The sequence below is a fragment of the Parus major genome, chromosome 18 (assembly GCF_001522545.3).
Source record: "Parus major isolate Abel chromosome 18, Parus_major1.1, whole genome shotgun sequence".
In the NCBI taxonomy this organism is placed as follows: Eukaryota; Metazoa; Chordata; class Aves; order Passeriformes; family Paridae; genus Parus; species Parus major.
In genome coordinates, this window is record NC_031786.1 from 6,491,134 (window position 1) to 6,510,867 (window position 19,734).

At 43.9% G+C, this 19,734-nt stretch overlaps 1 protein-coding gene across 3 annotated transcripts in view; it reads left to right on the forward strand.

Annotated features, from left to right (window-relative positions):
• The first annotated feature begins 211 nt into the window (after window positions 1-211).
• TMEM94 (transmembrane protein 94) overlaps window positions 212-19,734 on the forward strand; it is a 42,485-nt gene continuing 22,962 nt past the window's right edge. For 2 of the 3 annotated variants that reach the window (XM_015645728.3, XM_015645731.3), the window contains exons 1-9: window positions 4,769-5,011; window positions 11,761-11,880; window positions 12,539-12,666; window positions 13,242-13,378; window positions 14,030-14,226; window positions 14,839-14,990; window positions 15,273-15,375; window positions 15,684-15,770; window positions 16,279-16,395. In XM_015645728.3, the coding sequence (XP_015501214.1) occupies window positions 4,958-5,011; window positions 11,761-11,880; window positions 12,539-12,666; window positions 13,242-13,378; window positions 14,030-14,226; window positions 14,839-14,990; window positions 15,273-15,375; window positions 15,684-15,770; window positions 16,279-16,395 (1,095 nt within the window). In that variant the 5' untranslated portion in view covers window positions 4,769-4,957. Of the gene's footprint in view, window positions 334-4,768; window positions 5,012-11,760; window positions 11,881-12,538; window positions 12,667-13,241; window positions 13,379-14,029; window positions 14,227-14,838; window positions 14,991-15,272; window positions 15,376-15,683; window positions 15,771-16,278; window positions 16,396-19,734 lie in introns of those variants that run through there. The other variant, XM_015645730.3, reaches the window with a different exon arrangement.

A 19,734-nucleotide genomic window follows, 5' to 3' on the forward strand; every position in this document is an offset into this window, starting at 1 on the left:
TAATTCATCTGTGGATGCCAGATTTTGTGGAGAATTAAGCTAACTTCCGAGTTACAGGGTGAATTGATGCACTGTTAGAAGGACTTTCATCTCCCTAGTTCTTTTAAAGACCAATCCTGTAATTTGAATTTTGTGAATTTCATCACTTTCTTATCCTGAAGGAAGCAATGTGGGAGACTTGATTGCTTCCCCTTCTGTTTCTACAGATGGTGATGTGGTAAATGTAGCCAAGCTCTTCTCTACCTAGGAGACATTCTCCCCTGAGGAGCTGTCCCCTTTTGCTGGACATGCTTACAGAACTGCACAGCCATGGACCTCAAGGAGAAGTGTCAGGTAGGTTTGCTGATAACAGTCACACCTAACTTAAGTGTTGAGTCCTTTAAAATGTCTTTATTATTTTGGGTCAAGATTCACCAGGTAGCATTATTACATAGTGGTATAATACATGGTTAGTGTATCAAAGTTGGGAGTTTTGTCATCTTCACATCCCTGTGTTAGTAGGGAAATCCTTTGCAGGGTGGGACTGAGGCACCACAGTGGAACAGCACAGGTGGAGTGTCCTCTGTCACACCTGCAGTGTCTCTCTTTTGAGCTCTAAGCTGAGGCTCCATTCCCATGGTCACTCAGCTTGGCTGTACTTGAGGGGCTGAATTCACTGAAAGGTTTTATAAATAAACCTGGGCAATGAAATCATCTGTGTCCAGTTTTGCTGATGGTAACTTGGGGTCTCAGCCAGTTCTGGTGAGAGAACACTTGACTTTTCTCTCTGGTGTCCCTTTCCCCACCACACCATGAGCTTTAATCTTCTGGCTGTCTCTGTCTTCTCTGTGCATCCCTTCCTTGCTGTTTTGTTTGCAGCAGCAAGAAATGGTTTTGTTCATTAGTGCAAAGCAAAGCACTAGACTGAAAGATACTACAGCAGTGTAAGTGACTTTTAAAGGTCAGTTTTTCACATCAGCTGTGGCACTGGCCTACTCAGCTGCTTCTTTGCTGGGTTTCTGCTCTGAGCTGTGCTAGACTGGGAAGGCCTGGGCTCACTGCTGCCCAAACCTCTTGGCTCTGGAATGCTCAGAGGAAGTGTTTGACCTATGTTGTTTAATATCAAATTGCTTTATTACTATGGAGTTAACATTCCAATGAGGACAATTATCTACTTGTTCTCTTGTTAATGACATCATGGGCTAATCTGGTATTGATCATTTTAAGAGATGATGCAATTACCACTGTGTGCAGGGGTGTGTTCTGTGTAGGATCTGAGAGCACCAAAGAGAGCAGGGCATAGCAGGGACACTTTCACTGTAAGTCACTATCTTTGGCTCACCTTTCTCATTTGACATTCTCCACTGTACAGTGCAGGAAGATCATATCAAATTGCTGGACAGGCAGCAGCATGGACAGTATTGTAATAGACCTTTAAAAGGCCTATTAGGCCGCCTGACAAAGAGGTTACAGGGGGAATCACGGTTTTCTCAAGTCCCAACCTCCTCTCCTGACTTTCTGAAATTTTTTCTCCCTCCTTTCTGAAAGGGAATTAAAAATGAAGGCAAGAGATGACCACAATCTTTTAAATAGGAATTTAATAACCCCACAGATACATAAAGCTGCATTATACAACTTATTTTGTTTGGATTCTGAGGAAAGACCTTGATTTTATTTTTGTTAGCAATCCCAAGCAGGGGGCCTGGAACTAGATGATCTTTAGGGTCTCTTTTAATCCAAACCATTCTATAATTATTATTTGGTGCTAAGGAGTTTGCTCCTTTTTTTTTTTTCTTTTTCTTTTTTTAATACTGCAGATCCTCCTTCCACCCCATTTAAGGTGGAATCCATCTTCCTTCCCAAAGTGAAGAACTTGGACACATATACACTGATAAGGGAACAAATTAACCTGCTTTGTAACCTCAGAAGTAAATTTAATGTGCTAGGTTTATTTTAAAATGCTAAAAATAAAATGAACCCACGTGAAAACATCAGTCCCAAATCTGGTTGAAAGCAATCTCTTCAAAGTACTTGTGTGGTGGAGAGTTAGCACTCCTGGGCCAGGAGACGTGCTCAGAGCACTGCTGAAGCATGGACATCTGTCACTCAGATGAGAGACTTGTCCTCTGACTCCAGTTGGCTAATAAGTTCCCTTGTCAGGAATGGCTGAGGATCAGAGTTTGTCAGGTGTAATGCAGGCTGCCTTCCAGTTTTTACCAGAAGCCAGACACCACAGAGAAAGGCAGAGAGTATTTTAGGAGCAGAGCCAAATCCTTCTTAAATTAGATGTGCTGGTACCTTGTTCTTTCTCCTCCTCCTCTGACTTTTTAATTTTCTGTGTATTTCTGAAGTGAATTTAATTCTTGTGAAAGGTGCCTGAATCTCTGCTCCAAGACCACTCAGCACATACTGAGAGAGCAGCACTGATTGCCACAGGACAGTGGGAGGCTCCTGAGTGCGTTGCATTAGATGGAGACTGGATTTGCAGCCACGCTAACAAAAATTACTGACATCATCCACAGTTACCCATAACAACTGAGCTGTATTGTCCCAGTGTAATTGCTGCAGCCTGGATACAGCACTGTGCCTCCTGGCCAGAGCCTGGAAACGTGTTCAGGGAGCCTGTGCTGTGCTCCACATGGCTCCAGCTCCAGCACTGTTGGGCCTTGTTCCAGGTTGCCTAACAAGAGCTACAGTCCTACCTTTGAGCTGAAAAGTAGCCCAAGTCCTTTGCCTCTTCTCATCCTGCCAATGACTGTGTCTCTGTTTTTATTCCCTGCTGTTCTCTAAAAGCTGAGCTCTTCTTCCAAGGGCTTTTTCACCAACTGATCCTTTTTCCACAGGCGTCTCTCATTTATGCTGCAGGTTTTGTGTGGGTCAGTCCCTACCTTTATACTCAGCCCTCTGTTTCAGGTCCCAGTTTTATCTTCAAATCCCAAGTTTTTGTTTTCTGCTCTTTAATTCTATTATTTAATGCACAAATGCATATCCAGATGCAATTTCTGATACCAGTTGATATTAGAAGGAAGCTACATAGTACAAATTACTGCCCTACACAAAACACTTCAGAGCAAGGTCTCTCAGCAGTGGGGTAAACAAGAAGAAGCAATTTGATCCAATTCCATTTGTGTCCATGACCAAAGCTGGAGGTTTTGAGGTTGGGACCTCTAACTGCATGAAGCACAAGGATTGTACCTGGTATTGCACAAGCAAGTTGTTTTATTCACTTTCATTCAAGTTTCCAAAAGGTGCACAGCTATGGGAAACAGATCAGCAACCACTGTGATAAAGAAGGGGTCTTACAGGTATGTTGTGTGAGGGTTTATCCACTCTTACCCAGTCTTGTTGTTGATCTTTTTTCTCTCCTTTTTTCTTTGTGTTGAAAGGAGTAGATGAGTAGTTCCTTAGCAGGCAGGAAAGAAAAATTTTGCCATTAGGACATTTTCTTGTTTTCTGCAGTTTAAAATTGTTGTCTAGGAAACAAACTGCCCTGCAGAAGGATAAAGGATGTTTTGCCTCTTTCTCTCTTCTGCTTTCTCCTGAAGTTACATTAAATAAATACAAATTGTCTGCTACCCTTCAGCTTTGGCTCTGGGAGCTTTATGAGATTACACACCAATGTGTACCTCAGTGCCAACACACAGGTGATAACCAGACCCTGTGTTGGGTTTATTGTGAATATTGAGGCCACTTAATCTCTGCCCTTCTGGTTTAAAACACAGAATATGGGCTATGCCTAATGAGGCATTTGAACCTCAGAAAAGGAAAAGAAGTGAACAGCTTGTCCAGGCAGGGTAGGTGAGTCCTGACACCTGTACATAGTCTTCAGAGCTGCACAATGTGCTGAGACTGGAAGCCTTGGCAGTGCCTGTCCTGCTTGGTATTAACCAGCTGTAACCCTTGGCAAGCTATTGAGGTGGTGCCTGGCTGGGCCAGTTCTTTACCCCTTTCTGTGTGGAATGAAAGCAGTTGTTTTAGTGATTGCTCTGCAGAACTAGGAAGCCCCAGACAAAATTAGGACAGCACTGAAGTAGGAGCTAAATAAATACTCACTTATAAAGGTGCATCCCTCCAACAGTGAGAAAGAAATATTCCTGTAAAAGATGAGAATGAGAGAGAAGGCTCATTCCTTCTTCACCTTTTTATCCCTGTGTTGTTGTTCTACCCAATCCTTCCCTGTCTACACTCATCCTTTGCCTCCTGTGTGTCATGCCCAGGTAAATGTGGAGCCCCAGGCATAGCTATGGTGAATTTATGTGCACCTTTTAGTTCAGATTGTGTGGCTCAGGATGAATAAGGGATGCTGAGAGGGGGTTTTGCTGCATTCTTTATCAACAAGAGCAGAGGGAGGGAACACTTCAGATGGGGTCTGTAACCATCTCAACTTGTTTAAATAGCAAATATTTATATTTTTTAATTGAACTTGAATCCAAAGCTGCTCATCTGTGAGGTAGTTAGTATTCCAGAGGCTCTTGGTCTCAATTTAGTCCTTTTCCATGCCTACTCAGGTGTTTCTTCCCCTGTAGTATGTTTTATAGCACTTTGTCCTACCTAATTTGCCATCTGCTTTTGCACAGACCCCTGTCTGTCAGCATCATTCCTTCCTGTGCATGCATATGCAGCTCTGCAGGCAGTGAGCCCAGGGATCTTCACTATGTCGGCTCCATCTGATGAATGAACCATTCTCACAGACATCTGGTGCTATCCTGGGCAAACTTTCTTCCCTCTCTGCTTTTTTCTCCCCCTCTTTCCATCCCTCATCCTCCCTCATCCCCCACCCCCATCCGCTGCCTCCTTGCTGGATCTGCAGCGTGACTGGAAACAGGCTGAATTAATCAGCAGACTGGTGCTTCACTCTGCTGCTTCTGTCTCATTCTCTGCGGCGCTGGGCTCTGCACAGTCTTGCTCTCTCTGCCTCTTTGCTCTCTCATTTCTGGAGAGCAGCAGCAGTGCAAGTTGCTGGGGAAGTGGTGCAGGAATGCTCTTCAAACAGGCTGATCTCTGGATCCCCCACCAAGGCAAATGTCGCAAAGTAAGTTCCTCTCCCTTAACATTTAATTTCAAAATGGCTTTCCCTGTCTCCCTCCCCAGTCTGCATCCTGCCTGATGTGATGGGGTATGAAGAGCTTTGGTGTTTTGGGGGAAGGAGGGGCAGGACATGAAACACAGAGTGATGATTTTACTTAGGGAATAGCTTGTTTTTGGTGGTGACAGGAAAAGAAACTGTTTTAAACTGCAATTTTAATCCCAGGACCAATAGGATGATCCACACAAGATTTTAGCTGCTGACTCCTGCTTTGCTGCCCCTCTGCCTCATGGCTTAAATTTGTCTGTTGCTTCCATAGGCTTTGCTCTGTAACTGTTGAACCTCCTTATCCCTGTGGGATCCAGCTGGCAGTGCACCTGCCAGGCTGGATCATCGTTTTAGTCCCCAAAGTCTTCAGCAGAAGAAGCAGGGATGGGAAGGAAACTCTCATGGGGATGAAAGATGTACTGAAGTTTTGTGGATTTCTGAGCATTGCTGGCCTCTGGGAGGGGATTAGCATTCCCTGGAGGGAGCTCTGCACTGGCATAAAGCACTGCGTGTTGAAGCTGGGATAAATACAGACCCCTAACTCCTCTGTACTTGGAGGAGTAATGGCAGCTGGCTAAATTACAGTAATTAAAGCTTTATAATTGTGTAGTGCTTCAAAGCACTGCATAAACCCTGTCTCATCCTGCCAGCAGCCTGATGGGACAGGTAACTATGGTTGGGGATTTGCTGCTCCAAACAGGATCGAAGGGATGGACTGAGGAATGTACAATTCCAAATTGGGCTGTTTCCTGGGGAGCAGCTGCCTCTTTCTTTGCTGCTGTGCTGCTGCTGGGGAGCAGCAAAGTGCTGGGCTTTGCATTACCTGTATAGAAAGGTTGATTGTGCCTGTTGGCATCTTTACTCTGTGCTTTATGGAGAGCATAAAATGTGGATGTTGTTGCATGGATTAAAATGGACCCTGTGCACAGCAAAGTGCAGCAGTGATTCAGGCTGGTGAGTGCTGCTTTGGCCACATCTCGGAGCTTGGTGCTCCTGCAGCTCTGTCTTTTTGCAGGGGGAATCTGCAGGCCCTGTTAGTGAGCCTCAAAAAGCATCCACACTGGAGCCCCTGCAGGCACCCAGTTACCTAACTGGGGGTTCTTTTGTCCAAAGGTAGTGGGAGGTCTGGGCTGCCTTTCATCCTGGGCTGCATGGAGTGTGGGAGGAGACAGTTGCTGCCTATTGCTCTGTCCATTAACTTGGGGACTGCTGTGCTGAAGACTCCGCTTGTTTCACTTGATTTGAGACGACCAACAGCTAAGCTGAGGCTGCCAAGCTCACATCAGATGCATTCAAACCAAGTTTAATAGCTGTGTTCCTCCTGCTTTTCCCAGCATGTCCAGGTTTAAAGGCAGTATTTCCCACAGAGCCATGGTCTGCTTGGTGAAGTTGCCTGAATTGTGCAGATACCAAGATACATTTCTTTTTCCTGAGCTTTCCAGTAGTTTTCAGGTGGGCTGGTGAATGTTATAATCTTCACAGTTACAAAAGTTGGTGGGAAGTTGGTAACCCCATCATAGAATGAGAAACTAAGGCACAGAGGAGTATACAATTTTCCTGTCGTGCAGAAACCAGTGGCAGAAGGAATTAGAGAATCCAGCTGTCCTGACAGCTTAATCACTCTGTCCAGAGTCTTAATCAAAAGTTCATCCCATGGAGTAGGAATGTGTCAGGGGGATGATTGATGTGGCCTGGGTCACTAGAGAAACATTCTTGCCTGGACTTGGGGATCTGATCTCTTAGGAAAAGTAGCCAGGAGAGCACCAAGGTAGGCAGAAAGCAAGACTCAGACCAAGGATGGGGTAATAAAAGGAAGTCTCTGCCCAGACTGACTGATACATTGGCCCTGCTGGTTCCATCTGTGTCACTCTGTAGCAGGTAAGAGCCATTTCAGGCAGTCTGAGCACTAAATCAGCAGCTGCAGGTGTACAGGAGCTGTAGCATCCTGGTGGGTGATTTACTTTAGAACAAGAATAAATCCCTCTCTAGCACTAGGCTGCTGTATGAAATGCTACCCCAAGAAATTGTGTGCTGTCATGTATTTGATGTCTGTCATCCTCTCTCATCAAAAAACCCAAAACCCCCACTTTATGCCATATTGTGACTTATCCTAAACAAGAATCCAACTTACAATAATAAATGCAAATATATTTGGTGGAGTAACTCCTTATTGTGTGTTTTTGAACCTGTGAATAATGCTTACATTTCAGGAGGTGTAATCCCTGAAGTAGATTAGTCGCCTGCGAAGTGTCATTGTTAAATTAAAAACTGCCTTCTTTTTCTGCTAAAGAATGCAAAATAGCTCTTAGGAAAAGGAAGAACATTCTGCTGCCCAGTTTCCCACCTCCAACTGTTCAGATCTGAAGAGCAATTGAGTAGAGGTGTTATAAAAGGAGCCTAGTGAATACAGCCTGGAAAGAGGGAAACAGTCTGACAACTGCCTTGCAGGGGTTTTTCCACCACTCTGAATCAGAGGGGTGGATCTGCAGTCTGTGAGAATTGAAACTTGTAGCAAATATTTTGTATTCTGTTCACTTTATTTGTTTAAACAGTCTTTGTAAAGGCAGTTACAATCAAAGTGTACAGCAGTCTTGGTGAGAACCCCTTATTCTGCAAGAGAATGAATCCACAGAGCATGGAGGATGATTCAACCCACTTTGCTCTGGAAAGTATGGAATATATTTGTGTTCCTGTTTCATTAAAAATATTTGGCACACATTATATCAACATTTACTGGTAAAACAAATAAATATGCTACTATGGATGTGTAATGGCTGTGAGATGTGTAATGGCTGTGAGAAAATAAGACAACTTAAATATACTAATATTTTATGTCCATTTCCCTGTACACATTCTGGGCTCTACTTCTTTGTTCCTCTGGAAGGAAGTTGTAAGACCTCTGTCTTTCATCAGGTAGCAGAGAGTGTGAGATAGCTGATAAACTTCTAAGGTAATTTTAAACAGTTCAATGTGTAAAAGAACAAGATGTGAATTTTAGGAAGAGAGCTCAGTGGTGAATTTGTGTGAGGATGAAGGTGGGCTGCAGGAAGCAGACATGGGTAGGTGGTGTTGCTCAGGAACAACTTCACGTTGTGGGAGGAAAAAATCAGAAAATAACCACACTTTTCCTACCTATCAGCCTGAAAATGCTCCTGCAACCCCTGAGAAAGGCAAAGGGAACTTATTTGCCATGAGCCAGGCAAGGCTATGGATTTGAACAAGCTCCTGGGTATTTGACAGCCTATTTACCCCTGTCAAACTCTGAAGGGTCAACTGAAAGGACAAGGCAAAGGAAAGTCTATAGATTCTGTGACTCCTCATCTCCTGCCTCTGAGCTGCTTCTTGTTTCCCTCCTGAAGAGCCAAACCAGCTCCTAACCCAGGGCATTTGCAGGATCTATCTCAAGCTCCCTTTCCCTAATGCTTTCAGGCAAGCTAAGTAGTAATTTAACATGTAAAATGTTTACTATGAGTGGAGGAATTCACACATCTTTTCATGTTCCCATCCAGTCCACACCTCAGCACATTCATTGCCTCTAGAAAATAAAATCACATGCACAAAGGAAATGTCCTGCACAGTTTTCCCCCTAACAGCCATCCCAAAGATCACAACTCGTGAGAGCCCTGGTACCATCCCAAAGCAGAAGGATACAATCATCTCCTTTTTACCTGGCTCCAGCTGTGCCTCTCACACTGAGGCTGGGACTGCCAGGGCAGGGTCAGCTCCAGAGGAGCCCCAAGTGCACTTAGAGGCTCCTGTGCTCTCCAGGGCAAAGGAGGAAGCAACTGCTCATTTTGTCCTTAGGACTTTTTGCCTTTAGGCACAGGCAAGAGGAAAGTACAGCCTTTTAAATCACCTCCTGATACCCATCTGGGGTTTGCTTTCACTATAACCTGGAATTTACTGTCTTCTCTTTCTTTGTTGTTTGTGAGAGGAAACCCTGTGCTAAGGCAGCTGGGTGGGAAGGTGTCCTGCTGTTTCTGTTTGCATCGGAAAATTGGCGGCTTTCTCTTTGAATGTAACTTTCCAAAGCAAAGATGTGAATGTTGAGGTTTTTTATTAATGAACTGACACCTCCTGTGAATGGCTTCTTCACCCTGGGGTGCTCAGTTCCTGGTTTGTGGCAGGAAGAGCACTTGCAGCTGATGAAAAGCTGGAAAGGTCCCTCTGGGACAGCTTCAGAGCGCCTGGGTTTGCCAAAGGTTTACTTAAGGGCATTTGAAAAATGCCTCATTAGCAGTTGATGACTTAGCAGGGTGGCTTTTGTTGTGAAAACCTGGAGCTGCCCCTTGTCAGGAGCTCAGGGTGGCTGTTCTTGCCTGTCCCTTTCATTTGGGTCCCAGGCTCTTTCCCTTGATGCTCACCCCCAGCAGCCCTCACTCACAATATTAACAGTGTTTACCAGACTGCCTCTGCTTCCTTTCCCAAATACTCCATGATCTAAGTGTCAGGATGGGTGTTTAACAATCCCTGCCCTTCCTGCCCTTCACCTTCTCCAGCCCTGCCACACTGCACTTGTCCTTTGTCACCTGCTACAGCCACGTTCCTTTGTGGCTGCCCTTATCTTGACTGACACTATGCCAAACTGGTAACTCCTGTGTAAAGTCTGGAGCAGGTGTGCAAGTGTTTCAGGAACCCTTTTTGATTACCTCTGGATTTTGTGCTCACTGCCTGCTGTGCTGTGGCAGTTTCTCTTTCCAGGCACTGCTACTGTAGTAGATGTTGGCATCAAGTGCAGCTTTCCTCTCATTTCTTCTGTAGCTCCTGATGTGTCCATTGGAACCAGCTCGGTGTCTAAGCAGGCTTTGCTTTTCAGTTCAACTCCCTATTATTTTTGCTGTCTTTCATTCTGTAAAATTTCATTTTATTTATCTGTCTGCTTTCCCCATGTTGGAGAGGATTTATATGTCTGTGGGTGCCTTGCTCTGCCCCAGATAGGCAGCAGTCAGACAAGAGAGAGAAGCCTGATTGTCCCTTGCTTGGTGTTGTTCTCAGACACTCCTGTTTGCAGCACTCTGTGGTGCAGCAGCACGGCTGGTGCCAGCTCCACTGCCATCTGGGAGTCTTTGAGTCACTCCTATGTTTAGTCCTGTGCTGATGTTACCTGGGCTGCTTCCAAGAACAACACAGAACTGCTTCCTCTATTCCTAAAACTGACACAGAGAATGAAAACTGCAGCAGGATTATTTTTAGTTGTGTAAAAGTGCAGCTAAAGCAGCATTGCTGGACTCTGCCTGGACAGAATTTGCTGTTTCAGGTTGTCCCTGATAGTGGGGAGAGTGTGTGTGTGTGTATGGTAGATGGTATTTGAAAGAGAATTTATGTTCTATTCCTCAACACTGCATTACAGTTTTGGTTTGGACCATCAATGCAAGTGAGTCTGAAGTCCAAGATTAGTTTCCAGTAAATGTTCATCATGAAACTATGCAGTTAAGGAACAGGAAGAACACATCAGAGCCAAGCTGCACTTGCAGAGCTGGGTGTGTGCAAGCAGCTCCTGAGGAGCAGAACTGCTGCAGTTTAAGGTCAAATGGTGGGTTTGGCAGGGCTGGAAAGAGCTACAAGAGCAGGAAGAGCTGCAGCTCCTGCCTGAGCTCTGGGCTGTGTCACACTGGTGGGGACAGGAGGGACAAACTTCCTGCCTGCTGGTGTTCAGTAGTTCTGTACTCTGGGCACAGTATGACACACGTGAACATTTCCAATATGCAGGATATCCTGTGTGCTGTACATGCTCAGTGTGTTTGTGTTAAAACATGAAATGCCCATGAGAACTTTTATTTAGCAGTTCCCTGCTGAAGCCCTCTCATGGACACCTGCCTGCTCATCCTTGTTGATTTGCTGTCAGTGGTCTGGTGCCCCCAGTACCTCACTGCAATCTGTGATTTGAAAGAAAGTGCTCATGCTCCTGGCCCAGAAATGCAAGTGTTTACCCCACTGTGTTGCTACCAGCATATCTTACAGCAGTGTTTTCCATATGGCACACTCCTAAGATGTGTCCTTTGGGACTGCTGCCTCTTTGCTGAGCACTGAGGGAGGAGTGCTGTGAACTCTGTGCTTCCTGCAAGTCCAAGTGTCTCCCTTGCAGTTCAGCATTTAAAACCCCAGTGTTTGCTCTTGTAAAAGGAGAAGTTGATGGTGGGGTCACGTGTGGTCCTGAACTGATCCACGGCCTAGTATTTAAATCTGGGAGCTTCTGCATCAAAGTAGCCACAGAGGCAGGACTTAAACAAAAATCTGTAGCAAGCAGTTGTGGAAGTTGGACTGCTGTTGTTTTGAATTGCAGATATTCTACTACTTAGTCTTTACTGTTAGCAAAATTCATCCTGTATAATTGAAATTTTACCATAACTGTGTTCTGCTGTCTCTACAAGCTGATAGCAGTTCAAGCCTGCATAACCTCTGTTTGTATTGTCCTCAGCCTCTACTGAATAGATCTTGTTTCACAGAAATGACTTGGTATTGTGCTTTGATAAAGTATTTATCAGCACAGTTAGGACTGGTTTGTTTATCTGATACTATCTAATTGCTCTAATTCCAGCCAGCAGTCTAAAGTTCACAGGAGGGAAGATGATTTCAGGAAAATGAAAGAATCAGGCTGGTGATGATGAGGGCAGAGCATTCACGGTCACATGCTCTGTCAGCCACCAGGAAAAAGCCTAAAAGGAAAATTGGGAAGCACTAACCAGTTTATTTTTCTGGCACCTCAGGATGAGATGACCTCAAGTTTGGGCCTTACCACAAAGAAAGCCCTCATGATCCTGAGAGACCAATTGTCAGCACTGCTAGAGGGGCATCAGAAGGAACGGAAAAAAGGGACATCATGGAAGGTGAGGCACCAAGCAGCACAGGTTGGGCACTTGGTCTCCCCTTCTCAAAGCAAAAATGAGGGCTAAACAGAAACTGGCTGCATTCCCCACCAAGAGTGTCCAGGTGTAGAATTGCTGAAGTCATTGCAAACAAAGCAGGAAATCTACCTGAGGGTGAGTTTCTGTCAGCACTTCTCTCCTGGATGCCAGAGCTCTGTGGGAAGATGCCTCTTGCCCTGTTAAAGGTCTCAGTACTTCAAGAGCCACTAAGGGCAGTGAGCTGAGGGGCCATCTCAAGTTGAGATAAAGAGCTGTCAAGCTCAACATTCTCCCCTTTTCCACTGTGTTTGCCTGTCATGTGTGTTGAATACAAAATACAGTGCTTAAAAGTGTTCCTTGGTTGGTCAGTGACAATGGGACAACCTAGCACAAAAGCCTTTTCATTCTTCCAGTCAAGAGAAAAGCAGAGTGTTCACCCAGACTCACCAGCTGAATATCCATTGTTGCTGAAGGATTCACACAATGGATCTGGGATGCTCTGTGTCATGTTCAGGGGTTTTGCAAAGTTCTCTTCTCCCTGGAGCACCAGCTGCTGTCTTCACCCTTTCTCAGTCTGCATTTCCAAAAGTCTGGCTCTGTATTCCATGAGTGCTGACTGTCTGCTGCTCTCCCTTTGCAGGAGGTGTGGAGGAGCAGTTTCCTGTACCATGGTAACCGCTGCTCCTGCTTCCACTGGCCTGGTGCGTCTCTGATGCTGCTGGCAGTGCTGTTGCTGCTGTGCTGCTATGGGAGCCAGCCACAGGGGAGGTGAGCAAAGCTTCCTGAGCTGCTTAACTGAAGCAAGGTGGTGTTTTTATATCATCTTAGTACTGTGTGTGATTGACATAAGTGTTGTCCGTCATTCTGTCTGGATATTTAGATACCAGCATACTCACACTGGTAATTTCCTATCCATCTCTTTCACAGAACTTCAGCCAACTTAATTCTACTACTAATAGACCTAGAGAGTGTCCTATGGAGACACTGAAGAGTTTTTTTCCTACAGCATTCCTAGATCTTTAAAACTCCTAAGGCATTATCATAGTTAGGATGTATTTTGAAACTGGAGAAATTAGTGGTTCATGGGAGAAGTTAGTGTGCTATACATGCCTTGACCATATTTGTAAAGTATTTTTAATTGAGATGGGTCCTTTCAGTCCTCTCTGATGCCATTATCCTAAAGAAGTGTAACCATGCTTTTCTTTTTGAGCCATAAACCTGTGAGATGTGGGAATAAACAACCAGGCAGTTGTGTGTTTATCTCAGTGGGCGTCTGGCAGTGTGTTCTGCTCGTTTACTCAAATGTCATCTGCATTCTGCTTCTTCTTGTTTTCTGTGTGAAGCCAAGGTGCTGAGATAGTCAATGCACTGGCACTCTTCCTCCTGCTCCTCTTGGATCTCCTCATGATTGGGCGTCAAGAGAGGCTGAAGTGCAGAGAGGTGGAGAGGAGGCTTCAGACTATTGTTGATAAGATAAACGGTGAGATCTCTTTCATCTGTCCCATTTGCACTTGTGTTTTCCTCCCATTGAACCTTTCCCCAAACCTGATCACATGAATTCCTAATAAAGCTTGCTAACCTTCCTCTGTGTTGCACAGAAACAGGCTGTGGGAAGTGTGTTCTCCTCATGCCTGTCCTGTAAAAATATTTAAAGTTATTTTGAGTTGTCATGTGGCCATGTGCTTCTAAGCTGTGTGTTACCAGGTGGGCGTCTGTTATGGCTGTGCTTTGGAGTAATTCAGATCCTCATATCCTTATAAAAAATATCTCCCTTGCAGCAGATGATGAGGGGAGAACACATGGGGTTGTACCACAACATGGAGCAGAAGGAAATAAATTGCTGTGCATGAGCATCATCTCAATGGGGGCTTTGGGACCTTAGGGGGCAGTTTTAAGGGCAGCTTTTAGCTTTTCTGTTGTACAGGTTTTTAAATTATGTCTAATAGAATATTTTAAATGTTTGGCTGTTAATACCAGTTGGAGAGAGAAGGGAAAAGCCATCAAGGAGGAAGAGAGAGATGATAAAACATCTTGGGAATGGGCTGAGCTTAACATTGGAGGTCTTATAACCACTACAGGATGTAAATCCAGAATTGCTACCACTTCATTCTTTTGCACTTTGTGCTTTCAGATACACTTGGCAAAGAGGTGAAATGGCCAGACTCCATGTACCCTGACCTTCACATGCCTTATGCCCCATCCTGGTCCCTTCACTGGGCCTACAGGGATGGGCATCTTGTCAATCTGCCTGTGAGCCTCTTGGTAGAAGGAGATGTTGTTGCTTTGAGGCCAGGCCAGGAGTCATTTGCTTCTCTGAGAGGGATTAAGGTAACTTGCTTGTTTAATTTCCCTGGCCTGTAACAATATATTTCCCAGGTTTTTTTTGCTAATACTGATTCCCAGAGTACATAAAATTGGAGTGTTTGGTTTCTTTTGACCTTGAAAATAGCTTGAAATTTCAGTTTAGTCAAGGATGGTGCATTGTTAGCCAAGCTGCATCTTCTCCAAGAACTCCCAAACCCACTGGGTACTAATGTTGTATGAAATCACCATATTTCCTCCTCTCTCAGGTCAAGCTGAAAATGTAGTGTGCTGCTAAATATAAGTGGAGTGAATCTATCCAGTAGGATAACATGACATACAAACCTCGTCCTTTATCCTGCTTTTTATGTGCAGAAATAAAGTTTGTCTGCTTTGACCTTCTCTTTATTACTGATTTATTATAAAATAAGGTAATATAAAATACCTGGTGTAGAAATAAATTAACTACTCACAAGTTCTCTGCAAAGATTTTACTGCTTGAAGAAGGTTGGAAAAAGTTTAAAGCTTGAAATTTACCTTTGGTGATTTTATTGTAACTTTCACTCCAAATGCCAGTTTTCATGAAATAACCAGATGTGCTTGAAGACAAGCCCTTGGGCTCTCTAACCTTTCTTTTAGGATGATGAGCACATAGTTCTGGAGCCTGGAGATCTGTTTCCACCCTTCTCACCCCCGCCCTCCCCAAGGGGAGAAGTGAAGAAGGGCCCTCAGAATCCTCAGCTCTATCGTCTCTTCCGTGTGTTGAAGACCCCAATAATTGATAATGTCAGGTGGGTTAAGTGCAGGGCAGAGTGCCTACACAGCTGTGTCCTTGTTGCTGCCTTCCTGCTAAGCAGGTGAGGAGACCTGAGCAGTTTGCTTGGCAGCACTGCAAATTTACCCTGGCAAGTGCTGCACTCTTATTGTAGATGTTGGCTTCTCTTTTGACAACCCTTCTTCATAGCATAGGCTGAGCACAGTGTTCTAATCAGGTCTGCTAGGAGATTTATATCCAAGGAAACTGAAGGGTTAGGGTCTTGGTTGCTGAAATTTCAAGCTGTTTTGTTTTTTAGGTGGTGCCTGGAAATGGCTCTGTCACGGCCTGTGACAGCCCTGGATAATGAGAGGTTCACTGTACAGTCAGTGATGCTGAAATACGCTGTACCTATTGTGCTGGTAGGTCTCATTCCAAGCCTTTGTCATCCTTGACAATAGCCATGTTTTGTCAATAAATCTGAAGAATTTGCAGCCATCAACTGGAAGTTGTGGCCATGCTTACTCATGCAGCTGACTCTGTGTGTAACTTGGGCAGTTCAGAGATGCTGAGCCACATAACCATGAGAGTGGAGGGAGGAACTGCAGCAGCAGCAGATCAAAAGTTTATTTTTCATACTTCCCCCAGGGTTGAGAATGTTACAAGGCACTGGAAACACCTTCCCTGCAAGTGCCAGTAGTTAGGTGACAGTGTCATCTCTGAATTGCAGGCTGGATTCCTGATCACCAATGCCGTGCGTTTCATTTTCCAAGCTCCTGGAATTGCTTCCTGGCAGTACACTCTTCTTCAGCTGCAGGTAAAGGAGAGCTCTGAGCTTCACTACACCTCCTCCCCAGAGTACCACCAAGATGGATTCCCCCCCTCAGTGACTTTATTCACCCTATGACAGCCTCCTGTGCTTCCTGAATCTGGAAGCATGCTAGATCCAGGAACATTCAGTGGAGGAGGACACCAGATCTTCCCTGGCTGTTCCTTACAGACTTACCTTTGAATGTTTTGCTCTCTCATTTGCCATGTATGTGTTTATCTATATCTATTTATCTATATGGTATGCTTTGTGTTTAAACACCTTGGAGTTTCCTCCAAATTCAGCAGGAAAATAAGCTGCAGGTTGGTGTGATTGATTCATGGCCTCCTTCATTAAACCCCCATAATGTGTGCAGTGTTTGGCACTGCTTCCAGTCCCCTTCTTGTTCTGGCCTTTTATCCTTATCCTCTCACTGTGGTGGAAAAGATGTCGTGTGAGAGGTTCTGACTTCTTGTTGTCTCTGTGCTTGTTGGTGATGACAGGTTGTTCTTTTCAGGTGAATGGTGTCTTACCCATCCTTCCACTGCTCTTTCCTGTCCTGTGGATTCTTGCTACAGCTTTTGGAGAAGCCAGAGTGTTGGCCCAGATGAGCAAAGCCTCATCCACCTCACTGGTAGGTTTCTCTCCACATCAAACCATTGCAGAGACAAGGGCAAGAGACAAAAATGCTCTGTGAAGTGAACATACTGAATTCAGCAGAGATGTCCACATAATTGTAAAAACTTGTTGGATCTTTGTTTGTCCCAGCTGTGCCCTCTCCTTGGAGTACAATATTCTTGAACAGATGCTTGAATTTTTTCAACCTCTCTGCAGATATCCCAAGGTGATAGGAAGCTCTGGTTGTTCAGTGAAACTCTTCAAGGCATGTGCTTTCTGTCAGATACATGCAATTTGTCAGAGGGGTCAACATGGAGAAAAATGCCCTGTGGTGGCTGTAACTAGGCAATGTGTAGCCACTGAGAAGAATGAGATACATCATATCCTCTGCAATGCCATGTGGGCTGAACAATCTTTTCCTGAGGCTCTGGGGCTTTGTTTGCAGGAATGGCCTTTGAGTAGGTCAGGGAGTAGGAGCGGTTTCTGGTGGTTGTGTTGGTTTGGGGAGTGGAGTTTGGTGGTCTGATGGGATGTGATCCTGAGCTCGATGTGCTGTTGCACATCCCTTCTTCTGTCCTGGTGGTAGTGCTGGTGAGATGCACTGAGCTATGTTTGTCTTCTGTGCTGATTTCTATTACTTGGATAGAATTTCTCTCTCCTTCTTGTCCTTCCTTGGTCTCTGGCCCTGGGTCTGTATTTTCTATTATTTTCTTTCTAGTTGAACATACCTAAGCTGCCAGTGTCCTGGGAGGAAGGACACATTACATCCCTTAATAGCATTTGTACCTTTAGAATCTCTTCTCAGTGTTTTTACCATCTTAACTCTTGTACCTATTCTCAGCATCACTTGGTTTGTACTTTTGCAACCTCCCTCTTTCACTTCACAATTTGTAATTCAGCTGGGAAATGCCAGAGCTCCTTGGCTTCACCATTCTCAACATTCCCATTTGTCATGTCACTCATACTTGCACCTTCCTTTTTTTTCCTTTCCTGTCTTCTTTTTCTTGTCCAGGCAGCTCTGTCTGTCCAGCCAGCTCTTTCTGTGGCATCTCAGACATGAGCCTCCATCCTTGCTGCTGCAGAACAGCTGCTGTGGTGTGCCTTGGTCACTCACCCCCTGAAAAGGGCAGTCACTTGGCCTCTCTATTTCCCTCCTTTCTTCTCTCTTCTCTGTTCAAAATGTAGCAGGTAAGACCCTTCTCCTCTCCAATCCCTTGGCCTACTTGGAGGCAACTTGGCCACTTCTCTGCCTTCTTCCCCTTCCTATCATGTTTAATTCCTGATTTTTCAAGGCCAGAGGTGACTCTTGTGACTGATTGAAAGGACACAAACCAGTGCCCCCCTAAACAAGCACCTGTCTCAAGTTTCATTGCTACAGCTGGACTACAGCAGCATTCCTTTTAGAAAGGAATTTGCTGTTGGTTTGAAAACATTTGTACTGCCTTCCATAGGTTGTCTCAGTAATTATTGACCTTCACTGCCAAAAATGGACATTCTGTGTTAGTGGAAATTTCTTCAGTATCTGATTTCCATCCCTTGGAAAACTTACATCTTTTGTCTTCTAGATTTAAGAGCAAAGAGCACATCAATCAAAATTCTGGTCTTTTGTAGCTACTCACATTCCTTTTTACCATCTCTGGTTAAGTAAACAGTTCAAACACCTTGAGGCACTATTAGCATATTTTCCAAACCTCTAATCTTTCTCTTGGCATTCCTCTTAGCTTTCTCCACTATTTCAGAATCACTGTAGGGTTATGAATCTCAAACCCCACAAAATATTCCAGTAATAGTTGTGCTTTTGATAAACTTCAGAGTAATCTGGACTTTCTGCTCTGTGTTCCCTTGTTTCTACAACAAATGATCCCATTAGATCTTTCAGACACTGCTTTAAAAGGCCAGGGTTTGTTCAGCTGCAGTTACTGCTTTCTGAGAATCCTTATCCTGTAAGTCCAACCTTCCTTTTTGCACCTAAATATGCTGCTTTAGCTTTGTGCCTGTTGAGATACACGTTTTTGCACATTGCCCAAGCAATCCATATTGTTCTGTGACAGTGGTCTCTCCTCTTGACATTGCACCCTGCCCTAAACTTTGTATCCTTTACAGTCTCTATCACTAATGTGTTGTTTTTAATTTTCTCTCAGGCTAACAAAATACCCAGGTTTGTCCCTGCTTGAGCTAGTAACACATTATTGCAAATAATTTCTGTTTCTGTTCCATTTAGAGATAGTCTATTTCTAATATATTTAACATGAGCCCTATTACTTTGGTATTTTCATTAGAAAACTAGTCAAGCATTTAGAATCAAATCAAATTACCAAATGGTGTATGTCAAAAGCAGTACTTTTATCAGTCAAATTTGTAATTTTGTCAAAAAAGATATTGCAATAGTTTGAAATAGTTTGAAAAAATAGATTTGCTGCTGATATAGTTGTGGTGTTTGGCACTGATTGTATTATTCCACTTTTAATTGAGTCTCATATTAGCTGCTCTTTTATTCTGTCTGGAATCAAAGTCTGTCTGGGGTCCTGTGGTAACTTGGATGGCTCTCCTTCCCTTTTTGGGCATTGGCACCACTTCCATTGAACTGGGACTTAATCCATCCATAGTTCAAGCCTTCTACAAAATCAACAGTAACAGTCATTGTCCAGACCTGCTAATTTAAACATATTTACTTTCAGTAGCTGGTGTTGGAATGGAAAATATTTCATAGTTATCATATGGTATGATTGTATCACTGAATAAGGAATAGCAATATTTGTTTAACACGTCTGCCTTGCCTACAATGTCATTTGCAATTTGACTGTCTTTAAAAGCAATTGTCTGGTTTTAATTACCTACTGGTATGCTTTTCCTTATTTTTTATGTTAATTCTAACTTCTGTGTTCACTGTCACTCAAAATTGGTCTCTTATTTTTACTATGGGATTGTTGCTTTTTAAAATTGTAACAAAATATTCTTAACCTGTTCCCAATTATCCTTCACAGTTGTCAGTTTAAATGATTTCTGACAGATTTCTCTTGGCTTTTTTTTTGGTTTTGTTAAACTGGTCCTTTTTCAAGTGCCAGATATATGCATTATTATTTGGGATATTATTTTATTTACATGTAAATATAATTGCCATAGTCACTTATGAATAGACTTAGATTTAAACTTTTTCAAAATTATGTCTAGTGTGGAATAGCTTTGTGCTGGATACAAAAAATCTGAGTTAGTGAATTTCTCAGTGTAATTCCAAGAGTGCTGTTGTGGTGCCCTGCTGTAATTTCTTTTCATTTCCTATCTGCATCTCATTCATATCACCTCATTCCTCTGTGTCCATTGTGTTCCAGGCACCTGCTTTTCCAACCCCTCTTCC